Raw genomic sequence first — 22,401 nt, forward strand, 5'->3', positions numbered from 1 at the left:
ATCTAAAGTCCTATTACCACTCAAAACTGCAATTGGCACTTAATGCTTTCTAGACTTTTAACTTTCTGCTAGAAAATTCTTTACTATAATGTTATCTCTTCATTTTATGACGTGTGTATTTAGCCAAAAAATAAGAAATCTCCTACTCAGTTTCCTACTAAAGAGGCCAAAGTAAAATGGAAAATGTGCCTTCTGGATACCGGGCAGAAGAAAACCACCAAATCACCAGAGCACTGGAATAATCAAGCCAAAGGGGAAAATAAGAGAGAGGTATGCTTGTATCTGCATACAAAACAAACCAAATGTATCTAAAATCACAATCCTTTGAACATGAAAGAGAACCTATGGTTTCATCTCAAGAGGCATTTAAACCCATGGTGTTCATTGAAGATTTGAATTTTAAAAATGGAGGGGAAAAACTGGAGGATGATCAAAGAGATGGGTATTATTCTAAAACTAAATTTAATGTGTATTTAAAAGCAATTAGTAAAACAATTATTCTAGTTGAAAAATTAGGGATACAATCAAATTAGTACATTTGTATAAATCAGCATACTATATAGTGAACCAGAAATGTTGATCCTAATTCCTTGTCATTGTCCTCTTCAGCTACTAAAGTTTATTGTAAAATAAATATGATGAATAAAGAGATTGAACTAAGATGTACGTAGGCAAATAAAATCCATCCCAAATTTGAAAATAATGAAAGCATAATAATTGGCTTTTTCAAACCTGACCTTTCAAACAACAAACAAAATCACCAGTAACACACCTGTGAGTCCCTGAAGTACATCTCATATTGCTGTATCATCTGTCTGCTAATCAGGCTCCCATGATAAACCACAACATTAATATCAGTCCATGTACGAAATTCTCTCTCCCAGTTTGCAATAGTAGAAAGTGGAGCAATAATCAGGAAAGGTCCTCTTATACCAGTCAGAAGGATTTCGTAGAGGAATGTAATTGATTGAATGGTTTTGCCAAGACCCATTTCATCTGCTAAAATGCAGTTTCGTCTGAAATAAACAAATATATTATCCATGTATACATTGGGTTTTTCTGTACACTACAATGTTCTTAAAGATAAATATACAAAAATAATCAAAGATCAAGTTAAAATACTTGCATTTATAAAAACATAAAAGTTGCTGAAGTGTAGACTAGGCATATCATTTTGTATACATATGAAACTCTAATTTTATTATAATCTTGCAGAGGGAAAACTATAGATTTCTGTAGCTCCAAAATAAAGATAACACCTGTCAGAGGTATGATTTTGTTAAAGAATGAAACGGCAGGAGTGAGGCAAACTAAATATATTATTTATTCAGGAAGCATTTATTAAATACCTTCTATATCTCAGGGAGAGTATGAGAAAATGGGATACAAAAGAAATAGAACATGTTCTCAGCCTTCCAGGGGCTTTTATCTATTAGAGAAGCAGACATGCAAATAAATAAATAAATAAATAAACCATGCAATGTGCTATCATGGAAGCACAAACAAAGCACTGGTTTTCAATTCTGGCTGGGCATTAGAAGAGCCTAAAAGCCTGAAGGAAAGAGAGACACCCAGGGCTCTCCCCTACACATTACGTCAAAGTGTATGGAGGAGGATAAAAGCAGCTAGAATTTGTTTTTAAAAAAGTTCCACAGATGATTATAATATATGGCCAGTTGAGAACCTTCAGGGTTAAGTTTATTACAGAAACTCAGAGGAGTAAGTGTCCAACTCTGGCAAAAAGAGATGGTAGAAAAGGAGCTCTCTTTCGGAGAAGAGGTCAGTAATGGGTAGGATTTTGCCAGGGAGCACAGCAAAGGAGCAGAAGTGTAAAGAACACGATCACCTGGGAGACTACAAATGTGGTTTTGAGATGGGGGTATCACTAAGGTAAGAAGAGGTCATAAATAAAGAACACTGGACATCATTCTGTTATGCAATGGGAGCCACTTAAAATTTTTAAAGAACCCTGATGCGATTGTATTTGTACTCTGAGGCTCACTCTGGCTCCACTGTGGATATTAGAAGGTGAGGTGACTACAAGCTGGCGCACTAACTGGGAAAGTACTGCAATAATGCAGGAAACAATGGCGGGCACTTGGACTAAGGGAGGGGGGACTAAGAGGAGGGAATGGATTCCAAAGTTAATTATGACTTAGAATGATTTGGACTTAGTGACCAACCAGATATACGGGGGGTTTGATGACAGCCAGATTTCAGTAATCGTGTTATTCTTTTTTTTTTTTTTTCCAAGTGGGCTCCATAACCCGAAGATCAAGAGTTGCATGCTCTGACTGAGCCAGCCAGGCGCCCCTTTATTGTGTTATTGTTAACCGAAATACAAAATATGTTGGAAGAACTAGTTTGGTACAGAGGAAACAGGAAACGATAAGATTAATTTTGAATTTTGTGCTGAAAAAAGAATCAGTGAGATAGATTTTAAGGTAGCAAGAGGCAAACAGAGATACGGGCTTGGAGTTCAAGGCCTTAGAGATAAAGATACGCGACCATGAGAATGTTATTGATAAATGAAGGCACAGGGGGTGTGGAGTACGGCTTAGGAAGAACAAACCTGTACCACAAGGAGAGCAAAAGAGCACCATTAGGAGGAAAAGCAACACTGAAAGGGCAGGCAGAGGAAGGGAAACCAGCAGACCAGCAAGTCACAGGGTCTGGAGAGAGTCCCACTGTGGAAGCTGCTGCGGCTGAGAATGGGGTGAAGTTTACAGAAGGAGCAACCAAAACCCAAAGCAGCAGGGACACGCAAACTAGGGCTGAAAAATACCCCATGGATTGGGAAATAACACGTTTCAAAGATAAGACTCAAATCTAAGCAACAGGGTTAAAGCGAGTGGGAGATGAGGAAATGGGAAGAGCTCCTGTAGGCTTTCTTCCACGAAATTACAGAGGGCTCGAGGTCACTAGAAGGAAAAACAGAACCAAGAAGAGAAGGTTTACCCTTTTCTTTCTTGTATTTTTATGAAAGGTTAGACCCAGATTTGTTCACAGAGGGAAGGGACGGACAGCACTAGTCTTGAGATGGCTTGAAGGTCTAAAAGTGCAGGATGACAGTCGATGCAAGTGAGGCTCTGAGAAAACTGGACGAGCTGCATGTCAAGAACGGAGGTGGTACATGAGTCTTGGTTGTGGGGAGGCACCTTTTAACTTCTGGTACATGAGGATGGCTAAGAAAAGCTAAGAATGGAGATACGTTTGTCGGCCTGGCTGTGAGGGCAGGCAAGAACCTGAACAAGCTCACCTACGGGCCCTCTCTATGGAGCAGTCACATGGGGGTGAAGAGGGTAGGGTTGTGACAGACAGCCTGAGGAAAGTTCTGGAAGTTTAAAACAAGCAATGTAGGCAATGGGGAAGGACAAGCAAAACAATACTTTGTTAACTATTTTACCTGGAAGGGTCTCTTGGAAAAAATGATGGTTAACATTTAGAAAATATAAACCAGAGGAAAGACTGCTGTGGGGCGTTAACAAGTCCCCGTAACTCCACATGACTGTCTCAGGACTCACAATTACTGAGTGCAACAACTCAGAAGAATCACGTGAGAAGTAAAAACATGGACGAGTGATTCTGAATAAAAAGTGTCATCAAATTTTTCTGTTATTACTAATCATAATGCCTTTGCTTGCTCTTTTGTATATGCCACTGTACTTTCTCAACTGTGGGTCCATTTTTCACTTCTTTTGCAATTATCTTTTCACTGCAAAAAAGTGAGCTAATGTTCCACCCAGCATTTTGAACTTGGAAAATAAATAACAGAAAGCATAAATTCATTAGTAGATTCTTATATTTTGATTTCTACTCATCAACTGCTGACAATCTGCTTTGCTGAAGACTTAAATAATAGACCTACTTAATTCTTACTGATATAATTGCTCACACTTTACTAACTAGATTCAATTACTAGCAGACAGCAGTATAAGCTGATAAGTTGCAAAATGTTCTGTAACATAACAGATGTTTTATGATGGTAAGAAAGGTATTTCAAATTTTACTATTAATCATCTTATCAACTTTCTTCTATTCTGAGTGGCATACATTTAAATGAAGCAGTTGAAGTCAAAATCCTAAATTATAATTTACACATCTTCCTGAGGTAACCTCACTTTCAATAATAAAGACTCCATGACAGTAATAATATAGCAACATCAGTACCTATTTTACTTAATATATTTTAACACATATAAAAAAACAACACACTAAACTTTTTTCTATTAAGATATATTACATACCTATTGTACCAATTGAATAAGAGCCAGTTGAGTCCTTCCAGTTGATATTCCCTGAGTTGATTGCCATTTTTATAGTCCCTGGATTGATCAATTTTTTTCCAAATATTAGCGGGAGGACGATCCTTTGTGGAAAAACAAAGACTGGTGTGTTTCAGGTTTTTTAATCCTCCATACATCTCATACATGGTAAAAGCATTGCTTTTAAAAATTATAGAGGCATAACATTATATGGTGTTATGATGATATTTTTCAAACATCTAAAGACCAAATTAGTTCTGCACAAACTCTTCCAGAAAACTGAAGAAGGCAGCATACGTTCTAACTCATTCCATGTAGCCCAGGCACTAAAATCAAAGATACTACAAAAAAAAACCAAACAAACCAAAAACCCACTATACAACAATATCCCTAATGAATATAGATGCAAAGATTCATAACAAAATTTTAGCAAATGGAATCCAATATATGAAAAGGATAATCTATCATGACCAAGGAGATCTTTCCTAGGAATGGAAGGTGGTTTAAATTTGAAAATTAATCAATGTTAATCAATAGACTAGAAAAACCAAAAATATGATAATCTCAATAGATGCAGAAAAGGGATTTAAAAACTCCAACACCTATTCCTAATAAAAATTCTCATTAAATTTTTAATAGAAGGGAACCTCCTCAGCCTGATAAGGTACATCTATGAAAAGAGCCAAAGCTAACAGGATGTGAAGCAACTAGGACTCTTACACAATGCTGTTGGGAATGTAATATGGTATGACCAATTGGAAAAAGTTTGGCAGTTTCTTTTTCTTTTTCTAAAGATTTTATTTATTTATTTGACAGAGAGAGACACAGTGAAAGAGGGAACACAAGCAGGGGGAGTGGGAGAGGGAGAGCAGGGAGCCTGATGCGGGGCTCAATCCCAGGACCCCAGACTATGACCCGAGCCAAAGGCAGACGCTTAATGACTGAGGCACCCAGGCACCCCAAGTTTGGCAGTTTCTTAAAAAATTAAACATACACCTAACATATGACCCAGCCATTTTACTCATAGGTATTTACTGAAGAGAAATGAAAGCACATGTCTAGACGAAGACTTGTCTACTAATGTTCATAAACTTTCTTTTTTTTATTTTAAGATTTATTTATTTGAGAGAGAGAAAGAGAGGAAGAGCACACAGAGGGAGATATCCCACAATTTGTTTATCCATTCACCTATTGATGAATACTTATACTGGCTATTAGAAATAAAATTATTATGGGGACGCCTGGGTGGCTCAGTCAGTTAAACGTCTGCCTTCGGCTCAGGTCATGATCCCAGGGTCCTGGGATGGAGCCCCACATCTGGCTCCCTGCTCAGTGGGGAGCCTGCTTCTCCTTCTCACTGCTGCTCTCCCTGCTTGTGTGCTCTCTCTGTCAAATAAATAAAATCTTTAAAGAAAAAAAACCAAAAAAAGAAAATATGATCTATTCCATGAACAATTTTACTTCATTTCTTCTCTTCTGTTGTATCTCCACATTTTTCATGGCAGCCCTTTCTCACTCTGATGCTAATGGAAAAGTGATCTGCTCCTGCTTTTTCATGTATAAATTCCGTCTTTAGTGAAGTAAGAAATTTCTGTGGCCAAATTACATTTTAAAGAGGACAGGAGAAAATACTTAATAAAATAACAGGTCTCCTCATGGTGAATTTCTTTTGGTTGGCTCCCCAAAACTGGATTCACATGACAATAATCCTATGTCTTAGGATTGAAAGTAAACAATTTGAGGAAATGAAAGTAAAAATTTATATAATTATCAGCAATATCACAACTTGCCATAGCCTTCTAGAATTCTATAGTTTCTGTACTAGAAAAGTCAATAATCTACTTTTTATTATTTGACCAGGGAGGAGACATGCATGTAGTCAATTAAAAAAAAAAAATCAACATACTGAATTTATGTAGGCTTTTAACAATATTTCATATAAAAGGTTCCTCTAAAATAAAGCTACTATTGAAGGAGATGAACTATTTAGTTATGGAGAATTAACTGGTTTATAGAAAAGAAGGACAAGGTGGGTATAATAAGGATTTTTCCTTATTATACATATTGAGAATAACTCCACCTCGAGCTGAAACTGATATTCTTGGTATTTTTATAAATGACCTGAGAGAAACAGTTGTGGGAAACTCTTAAATTCAGAGATGAGGCAGAAGCATTTGCAAATTGTCAAGGGAAACTTGAAGGAAATACTCATCAAAATTATAAATGCACAAAAAGAATGAGATCTTGCCATTTGCAACGATGTGGATGGAACTGGAGGGTGTTATGCTGAGTGAAATAAGTCAGTCAGAGAAAGACATGTATCATATGACCTCACTGATATGAGGAATTCTTAATCTCAGGAAACAAACTGAGGGTTGCTGGAGTGGGGGTGGGGTGGGAGGGATGGGGTGACTGGGTGATAGACATTGGGGAGGGTATGTGCTATGGTGAGGGCTGTGAATTGTGCAAGACTGTTGAATCACAGATCTGTACCTCTGAAACAAATGCAATATATGTTAAGAAGAAGATAGCAGGAGGGGAAGAATGAAGGGGAGTAAGTCAGAGGGGGAGACGAACCATGAGAGACGATGGACTCTGAAAAACAAACTGAGGGTTCTAGAGGGGAGGGGGGTGGGGGGATGTGTTAGCCTGGTGATGGGTATTAAAGAGGGTATGTTCTGCATGGAGCACTGGGTGTTATTCACAAACAATGAATCTTGACACTACATCACAAACTAATGATGTAATGTATGGTGATTAACGTAACAATAAAAATTAAAAAAAAATAAATGCACATATGCTCCAAGTGATTACACTTCTGACTTGTCTCACAGATACTTGTACATGGACTCAATGTTCAATGTAGCACTGTTTATGACAAAAAAAAAACAAAACAAAACTGGAATAGCCACTAATGGAGGAATAGTTAAATTAACATACATAATATACTATGTAGCAATTTTTAAAATACAGTATTCATTGTACACCAAAAGAAAATTAAAAATGCAAAGATTACATTAAATCTGTTGGATAAAAGAAGTGCTAAAATTTTATGAAGTTGTCTAAGACATGGTTCTTACCAAATGTCTTGTGTCAGGCCTTGAAGCTTGTAACTGTTCAAACTCTTCTATTTTTGCAAGATCTACGTCTTCTTTCAGTTCCCATGTACTATCTTCATATGGTAATGAGCACCACTTTACTAAGTAGTAAATAACAGGCTGTAAAAAAAAATTTTTTTTCCATTTTACTATTTTGAAAAAGAGAACTTAGAAACAGTTTAAATATGCTTAACCTACATCAATAAAAACTAACGAAACATTTTCCAGTGTTTTTAGGTCATTAATTTTTAAAAAGGAGTTTAGTTTTAACATTTGGAAAGTTTTAGGTTTTTCCTAATTAAAAAAAAAATTGTTCCCCTAAATATTTACCTCACCAGTATCTTTATCTTCACAAAAAGAGACTTCTAACACTCTGTCTACTTCAACGTAGTCTGGGTTAAATGGTTCCTCTTCCATCTAAAATTAAAAAGTAACTTAAGTGATAATTGACAAAGAAGTAGAAAGATAAAAGTGAAATAAACACAAATTTACTAGCTATTTTCTAGAATAGAAGCTTGATTTCAATTAAATTTTCAATAAGTGGGACATTTCCATTTTAATTTCCAAAAGATATCTAAGACACATGTCTATATTATGAATCACCACGTTATGTGTAATAAAACCAACCGAATAACACTAAGAAATAAGATATCTCAGACAAGTGACTCACTCTAGAAGATACACTCTTTAAAATTTTCCTAGAAGAGCCTCTGTATCTTTCTTGTGCCACTTTCCTCAGGCCTACGTGTTGAAGACCAATCACCCCACCTGCAGGCTCATCTCTCAGCTGCATCAAGCATTCTTTTTTTAAAAATTGTATTTATTTATTTATTTGAGAGAGAGAGAGAGAGCACAAGCAGGGTGAGGGGCAGAGGGAAAGGGAAAAGCTGACTCGCTGCTGAGCAGGGAGCCCAATGTGGGGCTCGATCCCAGAGTTCTAGGGTCACGACCTAGCCGAAGGCAGACGCTTAACAGACGGAGCCACTTAGGAGCCCCTCTATCAGACATTCTTTATCTACTGATGATTCTTGTGCTCAGGACCCAGTTACTTCAATGGATGCAAACTCTATCTGAGTTACCTCAAACTACACTCATTTACTCTTCAACCTGTGCTTCCTTCCTGTAGCTTCCTACTGGGTTAACGGTAACATAGCACCCCTTCCACACTTTATTCCCAGTTACCCAAGTCAGAAATGGAGAAGTTAGCTCAGATTCCTTCTCTTTTTTCTTTATCTTCCACATCTACTAAGTCATCAATTCTTACAGATTCTGCCTTCAACTACAACTCAAATTGGTTCCCCTTTCCTCTTTCTCACTGCTTCATCAGTTCTTACTTGGACCTTAAACAACCTCCTCACTAGTCTTCGACTACCTTCCTGCCTCCCTTTAGTCGGTTTTCACACTGACCCGAGTGATGTTCCAAACATAAATCTTACCTATTGCTCCCTTGCTTCCAATCCTTCACTGACCCTCCCTTATTTGGGGATCAGGCCCACATTGGTTTTTGTGGAATAAATAGGATCCTACCTTGTCCTCCAGCCTCATCTCCTATTGCTTGGCACAGCTGTACCCCAGATTTCATGCTTCCAAAGTACAAAACACAGGCTTTTCAAACTCCATGTTATGGCACACCTCCATGTTTTTTACTCCTTCTTCTCTCTTCTGAACAGACTGCTGTTCCTTCTCTCGTCTGCCTGGCTGCTTCCTATTCATTCCTGAATGCCTCACTTTCAATAGCCCTTCTCTGCTATCTCTGCTGCCTTTCCTCCTCTGCTTAACCTCTAAATACTGTAGTGCTTCACGGTTCTGTCTTTAGTTCTCTTCACTGTCTCAAATCCTTCCCGAACGAGAGTATCATCTCAGGATCTCTTGATAACAAAGACACTGCCCAACATCAGAATGGTAATGAGGTACTTTAAGACAATCTGCATAGCTCCAATTTATGTTGTACCTGAGTCAAGTGAGAAAAATTAGTCTTTATGAAAAATTAAAAGATTATTAATTAAGTACTTCTAAAATCTTCAGCTCATTAGAAACTTCTATATTAGAGTGAGGATGTGAAAAATTTTTGGCCTCCCAGCATCCATAAACTGAGTAGGTCATCAGAATCATCAAATTTTTGAAGGAGATTTTATAATTACAAAGGAAGTAACAGTAACTTCATGGTGAAAAAAATCTGCCAGATACTACCATAATCTAGTCATTAAAGCTAACTCCACCAGTAATGGGGCAACTAGGTATCATGCTCCTCCTCCTTCAGTGAGAAGGGTACAGCATCATTTCTGTGGTGGTATTTTATTTTTAAATTTTAATTCTAGGGTAGTTAACATTCAGTGTTATATTAGTTTTGGATGTACAATACAGTGATGTTCTTTTAAAAAATGCATGACTTAAAAAAAAATGCATGACTTGAATACTGAGGTAACATGAGACAACCCCATATTTAGGGACATTCTACAAAATAAACCACTTATACTCTTAAAAAAAATGTCCAAGTAATGAAAAACAAAGACTAACAGAGACATGACAACTAAATTCAACATATGATGCTGGATTGGATTCTGGACCACAATAAACACAAAAACACCTTTTTTGCTATAAAAATAGTGGAACAATTAGTGAAATATGAGTAAGGTCAGTCTGTAGATGAGCTAATACTACATACATGTTAATTATACTATTATTATATAACATAATTAAAAAATTAAATACTGAAGTATTTGCAATTTACATTCAAATGGTTTAGAAAAGAAATGTATGTGCATGGAAGAAAGGCAGGGAAGGAGAGAGGACAGAGGCAGAGGGAGAATGAATGTGAGTGACAAAGCCAAAATGGTAAAATATGAACATTTAGGGAATCTTACTAAAATGTATGTAGGAAAATAAAACATATAGCATAGGGAATATAGTCAGTGGTATTGTAATAGTGCTGTACGGTGACAGATGGAAGTTACAGTTGTGCTGAGCACAATATAATATACAGACTAGTGGAATCACTATGTTGTACACCTGAAACTAATGTAACACTGTGTGTCAAATATACTTCAATAATATATACATATATAGGAATTCATTGTACTATTTTTGCAACTTAGATTTTTCAAAATAAAAACTCTAAAAAAAATCTTCAAATTAGAAAGTTAAAAAAATTTAGATGAATCTAAAACTGCTCTAAAACAAGCCTATTAAAAGGAAAAAGAAAAAAATTTAGAGTAGAAAAGGACATCAACTAATTGGTGAGGCCTTTAAAATGAATTATGCCTAAGATGGTTTGTTCATACATACACAAACCTGGCACAGAAAATATGCAGTGTATTTCACGTACTGAAAAAATCTTAAGTTTCCATTTATTGGCTACATTACCATTTCCATTACTTGAATAACTTTGCTGATATAATTCTCTGAGATATTAACCCACTCATATTCACCTCTAAGTTGAATTAGCATGTATTTCATGCTAATTTAAAAATACAAGAGTTATCTACCACTCTGAATTATCAGTGTTCCTGTTTCAGCTAGTTTCCAAGCTAAATTTGGTGAGAGAAAACTACTATATGTAGAAGCATTTGTGTTCAAATATCAAACTTGGAAGCCTAAGAATTAAAATGAATAATATTTAAAATTTGATAAATACTGCATGCGTTCAGAGTTCAACACATAATAGTTTATTTCTTTTTCTTACATCTGCAAAAAAATGTGCTCTTTGTGCTTGTCTCAATTTGAATCGTTTGATTTTCTGCTGGATCCTTTTATCTTTCAAAAGCTGCTGTTCTGTGGCCCACTCACAGTGAAGATAGGAGCTAAAATTTTTATAAAAGCAATATATTAGAAAGACATAGTAAAACATGTTTTGGTTTTTTAAGATTTATTTTTATTCACAGCATCCAATACAGAATATTCAACTTTACAAATAGGTAGCTCATCATTTCATTTAATGTCAACAGACTCCACACAATTTCTAAAGCCACTGTGGTCACTATATCCTAAGAAGACTGTAGTATAAAGATATGCCATTTGCCACATAGAAACAGAATGATAAACCAAGTCATAAAGGTAATGAGACGTGATTTATCATTTATTTCCTCACTGTAACAGTTTTGTCATGATCAGAAAAAGCTAACTTGTTTTGAAACCAATGTAATTTTATTTAAAACTTTTTCACCTAAGTATAGGAAAAACTTGAATAATCTGAAAAGTTCAACAATATAAATATAATAAGTAATGTCTATAATTTGTAAAAGAATATTTTATAAAGATTCCTGCATTTTGATGTTAACAATTAACATTTCCTGAAAAAAATTCACTTAAATTTTTACCACAAAAAGTTTTAAACTAATAAAACATTTTAAAATTCAGGTAAAATAAAAAAAATAATTTAACTTAATATTTTTAAATATATTAATTTATATACAAATCAGCATTTTCTAACTTAGATACTTACTAATTCTTGTATTTTACAAAAAATTCTTCTGTATCAATCATCACTCCAGGCGATACCTAAGAAAATAAAATCAATACTTATGACTCTAATAATCAGGCCATGGACTATAAAGGGTAAAATGTAATGTGCAATTACTTACTTCCTTTTTTACAGTTCTAGAAGATAGTATTTTGTCTACAATTGCAGCATCTTCTTCACTTGGATTCTCCTATGGGATGGAGGAAAGAAGATACAATGTCACATTCTAAAAATTCCTTTAGTTGCCACTTTGTATTTTTATGAACACTAAAATTCAGTTTATTTAGCACATATGTCAGGCACTGTGTTAAATGTTAGGAATATAAAAATGGAAAAAGAAATCATTGCTGTTATTGTCCTCCTCATCATCATCATGGTAAACATACTGTGCTTCTTAATGGGCTCAGCATTATTGTCAGCACTTCACACACATTAACTAATTTAATCTTTGCAACTACACTACGCCATTGTCATCTCTCCACTGTACAGATTAGGAAGCTCAGGCACAGAGAACTAAGTACTTGCCCAAGGTGTCAGATCACTCAGTTGGCAGATGAGTGGTTGGTTCATAATCCAGATAAGGAAGATTAAAAGATGAAAACGCATAATCAAAGACAGAGAGTGTACCTATGTTCAGAAGGTCAGAGGATTCAGTGCTTGTTAAGAAGTGGCCGGAGATAAGGACAAAAAAAATTCATACAAAGGGCTTTATATGATGTGCTAAGAAGGCATCATTATTTTTTGTGAGACTTAGGAAGCTCTAAGAGGAGCTTTAAGTAGAAAGTACTATGATCAGGCCTGTAATTTAGAAATATTCTGCAGAAAGGACAGAATCTGGAGGAGTTTCAGAAATATCTATTTAGGGGTGAAAAACGTGGTGATAAACGGGATGAGGAAGCAAAGGAAGAAAACAGAGAGGATGAATTCCTAGGTTTCTGATCTGAATAATTAACGGTTCTATTAACTACAATAGGGAATCCAGGAGGAAAAGTTGGAGTAGGTTTTAGGAGGAAAGATAATAAAAGTATTTGAAAGAAAGTATGCTGGTTTCAAATGATTTGCAGTCATAATTCCGAATCTGTCTTACCACAAATAATTGTAAAGGTTGTTCACCAGGTAAAGGAGCTGAATTCTTTTTTATTTTCATAGAACCTTTAACCTCTTCTTCAGATTGTTTCCCTTCTGCATCTTCTGCATATTTTTTTCTTTTAATTTGACGATTTGATCTTCTTTTCTGCAATGAACCATAAGGATCATATTTATATGACAGATTTTAAAGGAAAGATTTTTAAAATAATTACTTTTAGTGTGGCAATTTTGTACATTACATTCCTGAAACTGTATTTGACACTCATCTTTTCTCATTTTTCCTTTTAATTAAAGGAAGATTGTAACTTGCTCTTTGTCACAGGCTTAGAATCTTGTTTTACTTCCTAAGGTTTCAAATAAAGATTAGTAATACCTTTATTACTTTTCTTTAGAAATTGTTAGGAATAAAAAGATTTATTTTATTTAACTATTTCACAGCTTGGGCAAAACCTATTTTATTAGTAATACATTTATTGTTTTATTACTTCTCTTTAGAAACTATCGTTCAGAAGAGTAAAAACATGTTTTATTTAGCTATTTCACACTTTGGGCAACACATATTTTAAACTGTTAATACTTTCAGTTTCTGCCCCAAACCTAAAAAGTGCATCAGATGAATACTGGTTAAATAATCAGGGACATAAAATTAGAAGAATAAATCAAACAATATTTACCACAAAATCCAGGAACTTGTGTTTAAAACAGAATAAGACAAAAGAATATAAAATGCTTTAAAAGAGATACACAAACTAATCAAGTAAATCTACCAAATAATTAAATGTGTATGAAAGAAGAACCAGTGTTTTACTAACCTTACTAGCTTCCCTTAAAAATAAAGAACACCACTATTAAAACCAGAAGTAAGCCTTTTGAAAAGTATTACATGTAGTACCATAATTTTAAAATAAACTAAGTGATTTTAAATCAGGTATCAAATACACATGGCTTTACTTACCTCCCTAAAGATCTAATATTTGATGTTCCCCACTACAAAATCAAAATCTCACATTGGCTTGACAACTTCAGAGGACTTAGGTTTGCTTTTTTCCACCTCTTTAAAATCTCATGGGTGGAGGAGTCTTAGCCAACTTTTCTATTGCTCAATATTTGGTAAATCTACCCCTTCTTCCTTTCTCTATGCCATTTTCTCTTATATATTTAGTAACTCCCATGACATTCCCCCATAATGTGACCTGCAAAATAACCCATGTATTCTCCTTTTGGTTTCTGCGAGTACCCTCAATTTGGCAGGCCTTTCCTATTTCCATAACAAAGATGGCTCCATCAGTGCAGCAGGCTGGGGGGAAACTTCTCAGCAGTGGCCTTTAGTGTGCCTTTGCCTCTTTCTCTTGAGTTGTGGAATATTGAGAGAAAGAAAGGCACTAATATGGTAAGTTAGCTCACCCAAATAGAGTAGATAACTTCATGGCTCAATTAGGATGGGTCCCACCATCTCTTGGCCATGAAGACATTTGCATTTTCAAAACTCAAAGTAACACTTTTGTTAATATGGGAGACAGGGAAGGTAGCATATAAAAGTTATAATAAAAGGATTTCTAGAAACCCAAATTTTCCCACACCCTATTTTGAAAAAAATATGTAATATTTATTATTACTTGAGAGAAAAAGTCTGTGGATCTCTAGTCTAATACAAGGCTAAAGGAATATTTAGAGTTCTACAACAGGCATCATATGGCTCTAAATATTCAGGAATAGTTTAAATTAATAAACCAACAGTGACATTTATTATTCTAACAATAACATGTATTACCAATGTTATGTCTCACTGGGCACAAATCTTCTAAATAATGAAGTTTAAGTATAATTCAGTATACTTTTAAAAGATTCTGTTTGATGTTTTCAGCATTTAAGTTTCCTTTCTGGTCATTTTAGGCATCTGTTAGCTCTTTGAAATGCCTCACTTAGGTCTTTAGTAAATTGTAAATGAGTGGCCTGAAAGAATCCTTTGAACTCTCAAAAGTGCAAATTTAGTTGATTCTTCACAAGATAAAATGAGAGCAATAAATTTGTAAACTGCACCCTCATGAAGACTTTATCAGTCTAAAAGATTAATTAAAAAGTCCGAGGTATATGATTATAGCTGGAATATTATAAGATTATTATAGATATTATAAGATTATAGCTGGAATCATTACAGTGGAATAAATTATATTCTACTAGAGTACCCAGTTACACATCAGGCAGAGCCAAATGAGGTGCCACTCTCATCAAATTATCTTTCTCTGTCATGTAATATCGCTACTACTTTAAAAATATAAGAACTAATTTGGTGTACACATTTTTGGCTAATGTGCTTTTTTTCTGGCTTTCTTTCTCTTAATGTTTTCAAAGCACAATTTAAAATAGTGACAAATTCTTTCTTCGAATTTTTTTTCCAGCTTTTTTTCTTCTGTCTTAGAGGCTTCAACGGATTAGTCCAAAACACTTCACATAAGCGGTCAGAAATACACCCATAAATCACTAATATTTTGTTATGATAACATGTTATTTCCTATAATAATCCAAATATAATGTGCTGTGTTTTTTTTCTTTAATGAAGTCTGCAAATACAGACTACTGAAGTACTGTGTATTAAGATTAAAGGTAAAAAATTAAATATCACATTCAGATTTTTAAATTTCCACCTGACTCCAAGCCTGAAACTTAAATTATTTTTTCAGCCTTCAAATCCTGACAGTCCCTGGTGGTTGAAAGCTACACAGACCTCTCCATCATTCATATGGTACATTTAAATATATCAGTAAAACAGATTTATAATCGTTTACTAGAAAATATTTCTTTTCTTCTTCACCTATATTTTAGTGTTAAAGCAACATGCCTATCAAAGCAACCTAACACTACAAGGAAAGGTATGGAAGAAATGTGCATGTTAACCTATTCTACCATTTCATTGTTTGGTAATTACATAATGGAAAAATGGCCAGCCTTATGCTAGTAAAAATTAAACTGAATTTTCTCATGGTGATTAAGGTAACTGTAAGTCTGCCTGAGTGAAGGATAACATGTGAAGAAAAAGCCAGGCCATATAGTATTAGGAGCTCAGTCACTGCCCTTACCTCAACTCTTGCAGCAGCCCAGGAGCCTTGAGCCACTACTCTCCCATTGGATAAGAAGCTGCATAAGGAAGAAGAAAGGCCATTCAGGGGCTTTCTGGCCCCATAATGCAACAACTGCCACCACCCATACGGCCTAGAGTTGTACTTTAATTATTAAAGAGCAGAGGGTGGCCTGAATTATTATGACCTTCCCTATATATATATATGTATACATATATATATATTTTTTTAACTTCACAAGGTTATTGTGAATATCCACCTATTTAAAAAAAGGCGAAATGCACAGTATGCTTGTCTACATTAGGGGATTTTAAATATAATTGGTTATCTTTTCTTTGACAGAAGCAGACCAAAGGAATTATCTCTAGGAATAATTCAACCCATTTGCTCTATCACTGTATGTGATTCTAAAACTTAGGATCTCCATCATTAAGTTCAATTCAAAGCACTATATAAGTACAGGATAATATCACTAGCTATTTCTCCATGCTAAAAGCCATCAGGGACTTTGGCCTGTTACTTAACCTCTCTGGGATTTGGTTTCACTATCTGAAAAATGAGGGGTTTAGAGAGGATACGTAACCAGGTCCAACATTCTATGGTAATACTATTAGAAGCATATTGTCATAATGCTGTCTTCAAGTTCTACCATATAATAAAATGTAGTTTTACTACTAAACTAGAGTATAAATAACCATAAAGCAGGTTTAGGCTACCTAAATAATTCTATCAGTGCTTCATTTCTCAGAAAAAAATGTAATACTCACTTGAGAGTCCTCCTCTTTGCATGTATGTTGTGGCATCTGCTCTGTATCAGATAGCTCATCTGAAGACTCATTCTTTCTTTTTTGTTTCTTACCCAATGTAATAATGAGTTTGCTGTTTCAAGAGGAAAAGAGTAAACAGTATGAACTCTGCCTTTTTCCATTTGTGGTCATATTAAGATTGCCGTGATAAACATTTTTCCATTTCATATCACATGAATGTGCAACCAAAGAGGATAATTATCATGAACTCCACAATGACATTTTCAAGACAAGAACTGCATTCTAATGGAACAAACACAAATCAGTATTACAGTTAACATACTTTTAAGCACAGAAAGGCAGTCAAGTTCTATCACTTGTTTCTCGGGCTCAAAATTATTTTTCATGGGAAAAAATGTCAGGTGATATAACTGTATCTAGGAATTAAAATAATTCATTTATTGTCTTGTAGATTTGGAATGAGGGTTTTTCACCCTTCCACCTCTTACTAAATTCAAATTCCACTTAATGTCTTTCTACCCCACCTATTCCCTAGAAGCCTCTACTACTTTTTACCCTAATTTCTCCCTTACTGAAAACACTTCAACAATGGATTGTCCTTCAATTATTTCATTTATGCGAAGGCTTATCTTAGCTGTAGTATATGTTCCTAAAGAGTTAAAAACTCTTTTTTTATATTTCCACAGTTTGCCTGTCTCTCATATATATATATATGTGTGTGTATATATATACATATTAATATTTATACACACACATCAAATACAAATGTTTAAAATGAAAATGTGTTTTCAGTTTTTTTCCTGATCAGAGGTAGAAAGTACAGAGCTCCCACATTTCCTTATTCTAGTTCAACAAGTGAGAGTACATGATTTTGAAGCACCATACTAATCATAAACCATGCTAATCGCTAATCAGGGAAATTCTATTTTAGATATCGATATTCCAAACAGAGAAAATTTCCCCAAATATTTTTAAGTATGATGTATCAGAAAGACAGAAGAACTTTCTTCAACAATTATTTATTAATGTGGGAAAACTTGGAGGTTAAGAGCACACACTTTGAAATCATAGCATCAAAGATTTTAAACCTGATTCTACCATTTGCTTATCTGTAAGACACCTGGCAAATTATTTGATCTCTTTTAGCCTTAGTTTCCCTGCCAGGAAAATAGGGATCCTATAATAGCTACCTCTTCTGTTGTTGAGAATTAAGTGGAATAATGCAAATGAATTCTTAGCAAAGTCCTGACACAGTAATTTCTGAACTAACCTCTAATTATTATATGCCAGGTACTCCTAGGTTCTAGGATTTGGCACAGTCCCTAACGTTAAAGTATCATTGTTAAAATATGAACATGGTTCAAACTCAGAAGTGGAAGTTAGTACCGGATGTAATGTGAACACAAAAGAAGTGCTTCTGTCTACTGTAAAGGAGTACCTTTACAGAAAAGGTAAAGTTTGAGACAGGAAATAAATGATAAAAGGGAGGTCAACTGGTAGTGAAAGAAGACAGAGGGTGCATTCCAGGTAGGGGGATATTACAGAAGAATGAGAGAAATGCACAGTGACAAGAGCATGTCAGAGATCCACAAAGCACAGCAGGAGGAAGAAGCAGAGGGATGGTCATCTAGATAGGGTGAAGATCACCGAAGATCCTATATGACATGTAAGGAGTTAACATTTTAGCTTAAGGCCAGCTTTTAAGCTCGGCAGGGCAGGAATTGAAACAATCTGTCTTGTTCACCACTGACAACAAATGCCTCGGAGATATTCTGAATACATGAAAAAAAATAATAAAGCATTTGGAAGATATGAGAATTTTACACAAATAAGTTCTACAGATTTAAAATACAGCATGGTGATCATAGTTAACAATACCACACTGTATATTTGAAAGTTGCTAAAAGAGAGTGAATCTTCAAAGTTCTCATCACGAGAAAAAAAAATTTGCAATTAGTGAGGTGATGGGTATTAACTAGACTTTTTTGGCAACAGTTTTGCAATAGGTACATATGTCAAATTATTATATTGTACACCTTAAATGAATACAATGTTATATGTCAATTGTATCTCAATAAAATTGGTGGGGGAAGAATTTCAAACAAGAGGGCGATGCAACTAGAAGAGAAACTCAAGGCAGGGAAACCAGCAATCAGGCAAATGACAACTCAAGTGAGGCATGAAGAGAGCAACACAGGGCCACGCTGTGTGGATGAAGAGGTGAAGAAAAGCACAACTTTATTATGGAGGCAGAATCAATTGACATGGCCACGACATGGCCATGACTGGATGATTAGATATGACGCAAGAAACTTCTAGAAAGAGTTACTCCCAGATTATTCTTTTTTTTAAAGATTTTATTTATTTATTTGACAGAAAGAGACATAGCCAGAGAGGGAACACAAGCAGGGGGAGTGGGAGAGGGAGAAGCAGGCTTCCCGCAGAGCAGGGAGCCCGATGCTGGGCTCAATCCTAGGACCCTGGGACCATGACCTGAGCCGAAGGCAGACGCTTAACAACTGAGCCACCCAGGTGCCCCAGATTATTCGTGTATGGCATGATTACCACCTTCCACAGGAGAAGGATAACTTTTACTGGGTGTCTCACCTGCACTCTTCGGACAAGCAAATAAAAGTACAAACACAGCTCCCGTTGGAACCAGGAAATCAGAGAGAGTACAAAAAGATAATCTGAAACAACACTAAGGAACCAACCATGTTTATGCTTCATTCCCTCTCACCACTTTCACTGGTCATTTCTTCCCTCTTCCGGTCCCTTTTCCTTACTCCGGTTTCCCTGCTAACAGAAAACTCTCCCTTGAGGTCATATCTACTATTAGATACCACAGGATCTTGTTTTTCCTCCTCCTCATCTGTCTATACAGACTATTTCACTTTCAGTCCTCACCCCACTGTTATCTGAACTCTTGGAACTCCTTTACATTTTCAAAGCTTACATTTACCCAGTGTTTATGGAAGCAGTCTCTGCTGACTTTAACATGCATTCTCTCATTTGATGTTCATACAATTCCGAGAAGTGAATACTAGCATTTTATAAGAGGAGGAAACGGAGGCTTAGGGAAGTTAAATGCCTTGCTCAAAATCACACTGATAGTAAGACTAGAAATACAAATTAAGTATGCCTCACTCCAGAGCTTAAACTGAAGCTCTCAAAATGTTCCCAAATGCAACCCCTCACTTTCCCTAAACCTAACAGTCTCTTAATGTGAAAAGATTATATAAGTTCAGAAAAGTACACACATCAAAAGAGAACAGCTTCATGAATTTTCTCAAATGAACATAAATGTGTAACCAGCTTCTAGATCAAGAAACAAGACATTATTAGTTTTCTAGAAGTCTCCTCTTCCAGCAAAAACCTCCTCCTAAGGGTAAGCATGATGCTCCTTGTGATTACACAATACAGCCTAACACACTTGTCCAGCTGGTCTTCAGTGGCAAGATCAGGGATAACTCTAAGTAAAATTAGGTAGTAGAAATATATATTGGATGCCCTCTGCCATTTGCTCATTTTTATAGATAAATATTGCTTGAATCTCTAGAAAAGAAATACTAGTAAGTGCTGCCCTATCAATCTCAGATGCCTACCCTTTTTAGTGGAGGAGGGTAAGTCCTAGTAAAAACATTGCCTGTAATACCTTAGGATAAACCTTCATTATATTAATTATTTGAAAATGTTCTTCAAAACAAAAAAGAACCTTTTAAATTGTGTTTTCAATATATTCCGTATTTTCTTCCAAGGTTGTTCCATAGGCCTGGAAGAGCATCTTATTTCGTAAACTCATTAACCATTCTTAACCTATGCAAAAATCTTTTTTAATTAACCATTCTTAACCTATGCAAAAATCTCTTTTAAATCCTAACTTTGTAAGAGATATTTCAGATATGGTAGTTTCCTGTTAAACCTTACAAAGTCCAAAATATTTACACATGCCCTTTCTGTTAAAAAACGGTACATTTCCATGGTAGGAAAAAGGTGATTCTAAAACATTAAGTCATGCTTGACTGACACATTTCTGAGTAAAATACAGACATATTTTAAGATTTAAAAACTAGGGTTACTTACACAGAACACTGATTCTTGGAAACAATGAAGTCATACTGGTTTATTGTAAAGTTCTAAAATGGCACATAGGTGATACTATGAAGGGGAACAAAGATTACGTTGGTATTGAGTAATTCTTAAATGTGTGAGAGGTAGGCTTCATTAGAAGGCTGTCTGTTAAAAATAAGGATTCCGAATCAGAAAATATCAGACAAACCCAAACTGAGAGACATTCTACAAAATCACTGGCCAGTATGCTTCAATACTGAAAACATTACAAAAGACAGAGACTGAGGAATTATCCCAAATTGGAAGAGTGTAAGGAGAGATGTCAACACAATGAAATGTAGGATCTTGGCCAAAAAAATGGAACAACTAACAAAATTTGTATGAGGTTTCTAAGTTAATGGAATTGTACAAGTGTTTTTTTCTGGGTTTGATAATCGTGCTTTGGTTATATAAGATGTTAACATTTGAGGAAGCTAGGTGAAGAGTCTAAAGGAACTCTGACCTATTTTTGCAAGTCTGAGATTAATTCAAAAGTAAAAAGTAAAAAAAAAAAAATACAGATTTGTAGGTTCCAACCCCAGGCTTCAGATCTAGTTAAGTGGGACTCCAATCAGACTTTTAAAAAATTCCCTAAAAGATTCTGATGTTCCACCAGGTTTGGGAACCACTGGTTCAGAGTTATTATCATAGAAAACTCTAAAAACAAATATTCAGGATAATAAAATGATTTTATATTTATAGAGCACTTAAAACACACCAAAGTGCTTTCGCTTACAATATCTCAGTTGATCCTGAGAAAAACTCTGAGATAGATATGGTGCTAGTCCCAATATACTAATAGGGAAGCTTTAGCTCCAAAAGGTGAAATTAAAGCCTGAGTCACAAGTTTAGTAAAAGACAATAAAGGTCTCTTTATTTCTAGTCTACTATTTCCAACATCTTACTGATTTTAAAATAAAATGATCAATCAGGACTTAATGTCAATAAATATATAGTTTAATGGATACAGAGAAATATGAAACTATTATTATCTTTTAGTAAATTATTAAGGTTAACGTTTATCTGATTTTCTAACAACCACAAATCTCTACTACCTGTATAATGACAAATGTTTGCCATAAATATTATGTGAGAGAAATCGGATGATCCGAAAGTAGAGAAAATAAAATGAAATCAGTTAAGTAAAATACCCAATTTCCAAAGAGCATTCCATTCTTCCATCACAGATCACAAAGAGTCTACTATATGAATTCTAAAATAAAATATCATTATAAATGAAACTAAAAGTTCATTATAGATACATTCTTCAAATAAACTGACAGTTTGCTATTCTTAGAAATATCACCAAAGTAGAGTGCAAAATACAGAATACATGAATAATAAAGACTTTTTGCAAGTTTTGTTTTTAAATCATTAAAGGGATCTGTTATCAATGTTAGCAAATTGCAGCAACAAGTAAAAGAACTAAATATCAAAACATAGCTTGTTTCAGACAGCAAAGGGCAATTTCAAATTAAGTATAAATTTGAAATATTATTTCATTTGCACTGGAAAACCTCAGTGTTTATACTTGAC

At 35.0% G+C, this 22,401-nt stretch overlaps 1 protein-coding gene across 3 annotated transcripts in view; it reads right to left on the reverse strand.

Moving 5' to 3' along the window:
• CHD9 (chromodomain helicase DNA binding protein 9) overlaps positions 1 to 22,401 on the reverse strand; it is a 169,810-nt gene that overhangs the window by 67,864 nt on the left and 79,545 nt on the right. For all 3 annotated transcript variants that reach the window (XM_027617213.2, XM_027617229.2, XM_027617228.2), the window contains 9 exons: positions 16,756 to 16,867; positions 12,910 to 13,056; positions 11,944 to 12,012; positions 11,805 to 11,860; positions 11,046 to 11,163; positions 7,694 to 7,780; positions 7,346 to 7,483; positions 4,248 to 4,369; positions 773 to 1,016 (listed from right to left, as the gene is read on the reverse strand). In XM_027617213.2, the coding sequence (XP_027473014.1) occupies positions 773 to 1,016; positions 4,248 to 4,369; positions 7,346 to 7,483; positions 7,694 to 7,780; positions 11,046 to 11,163; positions 11,805 to 11,860; positions 11,944 to 12,012; positions 12,910 to 13,056; positions 16,756 to 16,867 (1,093 nt within the window). The remainder of the gene's footprint in view (positions 1 to 772; positions 1,017 to 4,247; positions 4,370 to 7,345; positions 7,484 to 7,693; positions 7,781 to 11,045; positions 11,164 to 11,804; positions 11,861 to 11,943; positions 12,013 to 12,909; positions 13,057 to 16,755; positions 16,868 to 22,401) is intronic.

The sequence above is a fragment of the Zalophus californianus genome, chromosome 17 (genome assembly GCF_009762305.2).
Source record: "Zalophus californianus isolate mZalCal1 chromosome 17, mZalCal1.pri.v2, whole genome shotgun sequence".
Taxonomy (NCBI): domain Eukaryota; kingdom Metazoa; phylum Chordata; class Mammalia; order Carnivora; family Otariidae; genus Zalophus; species Zalophus californianus.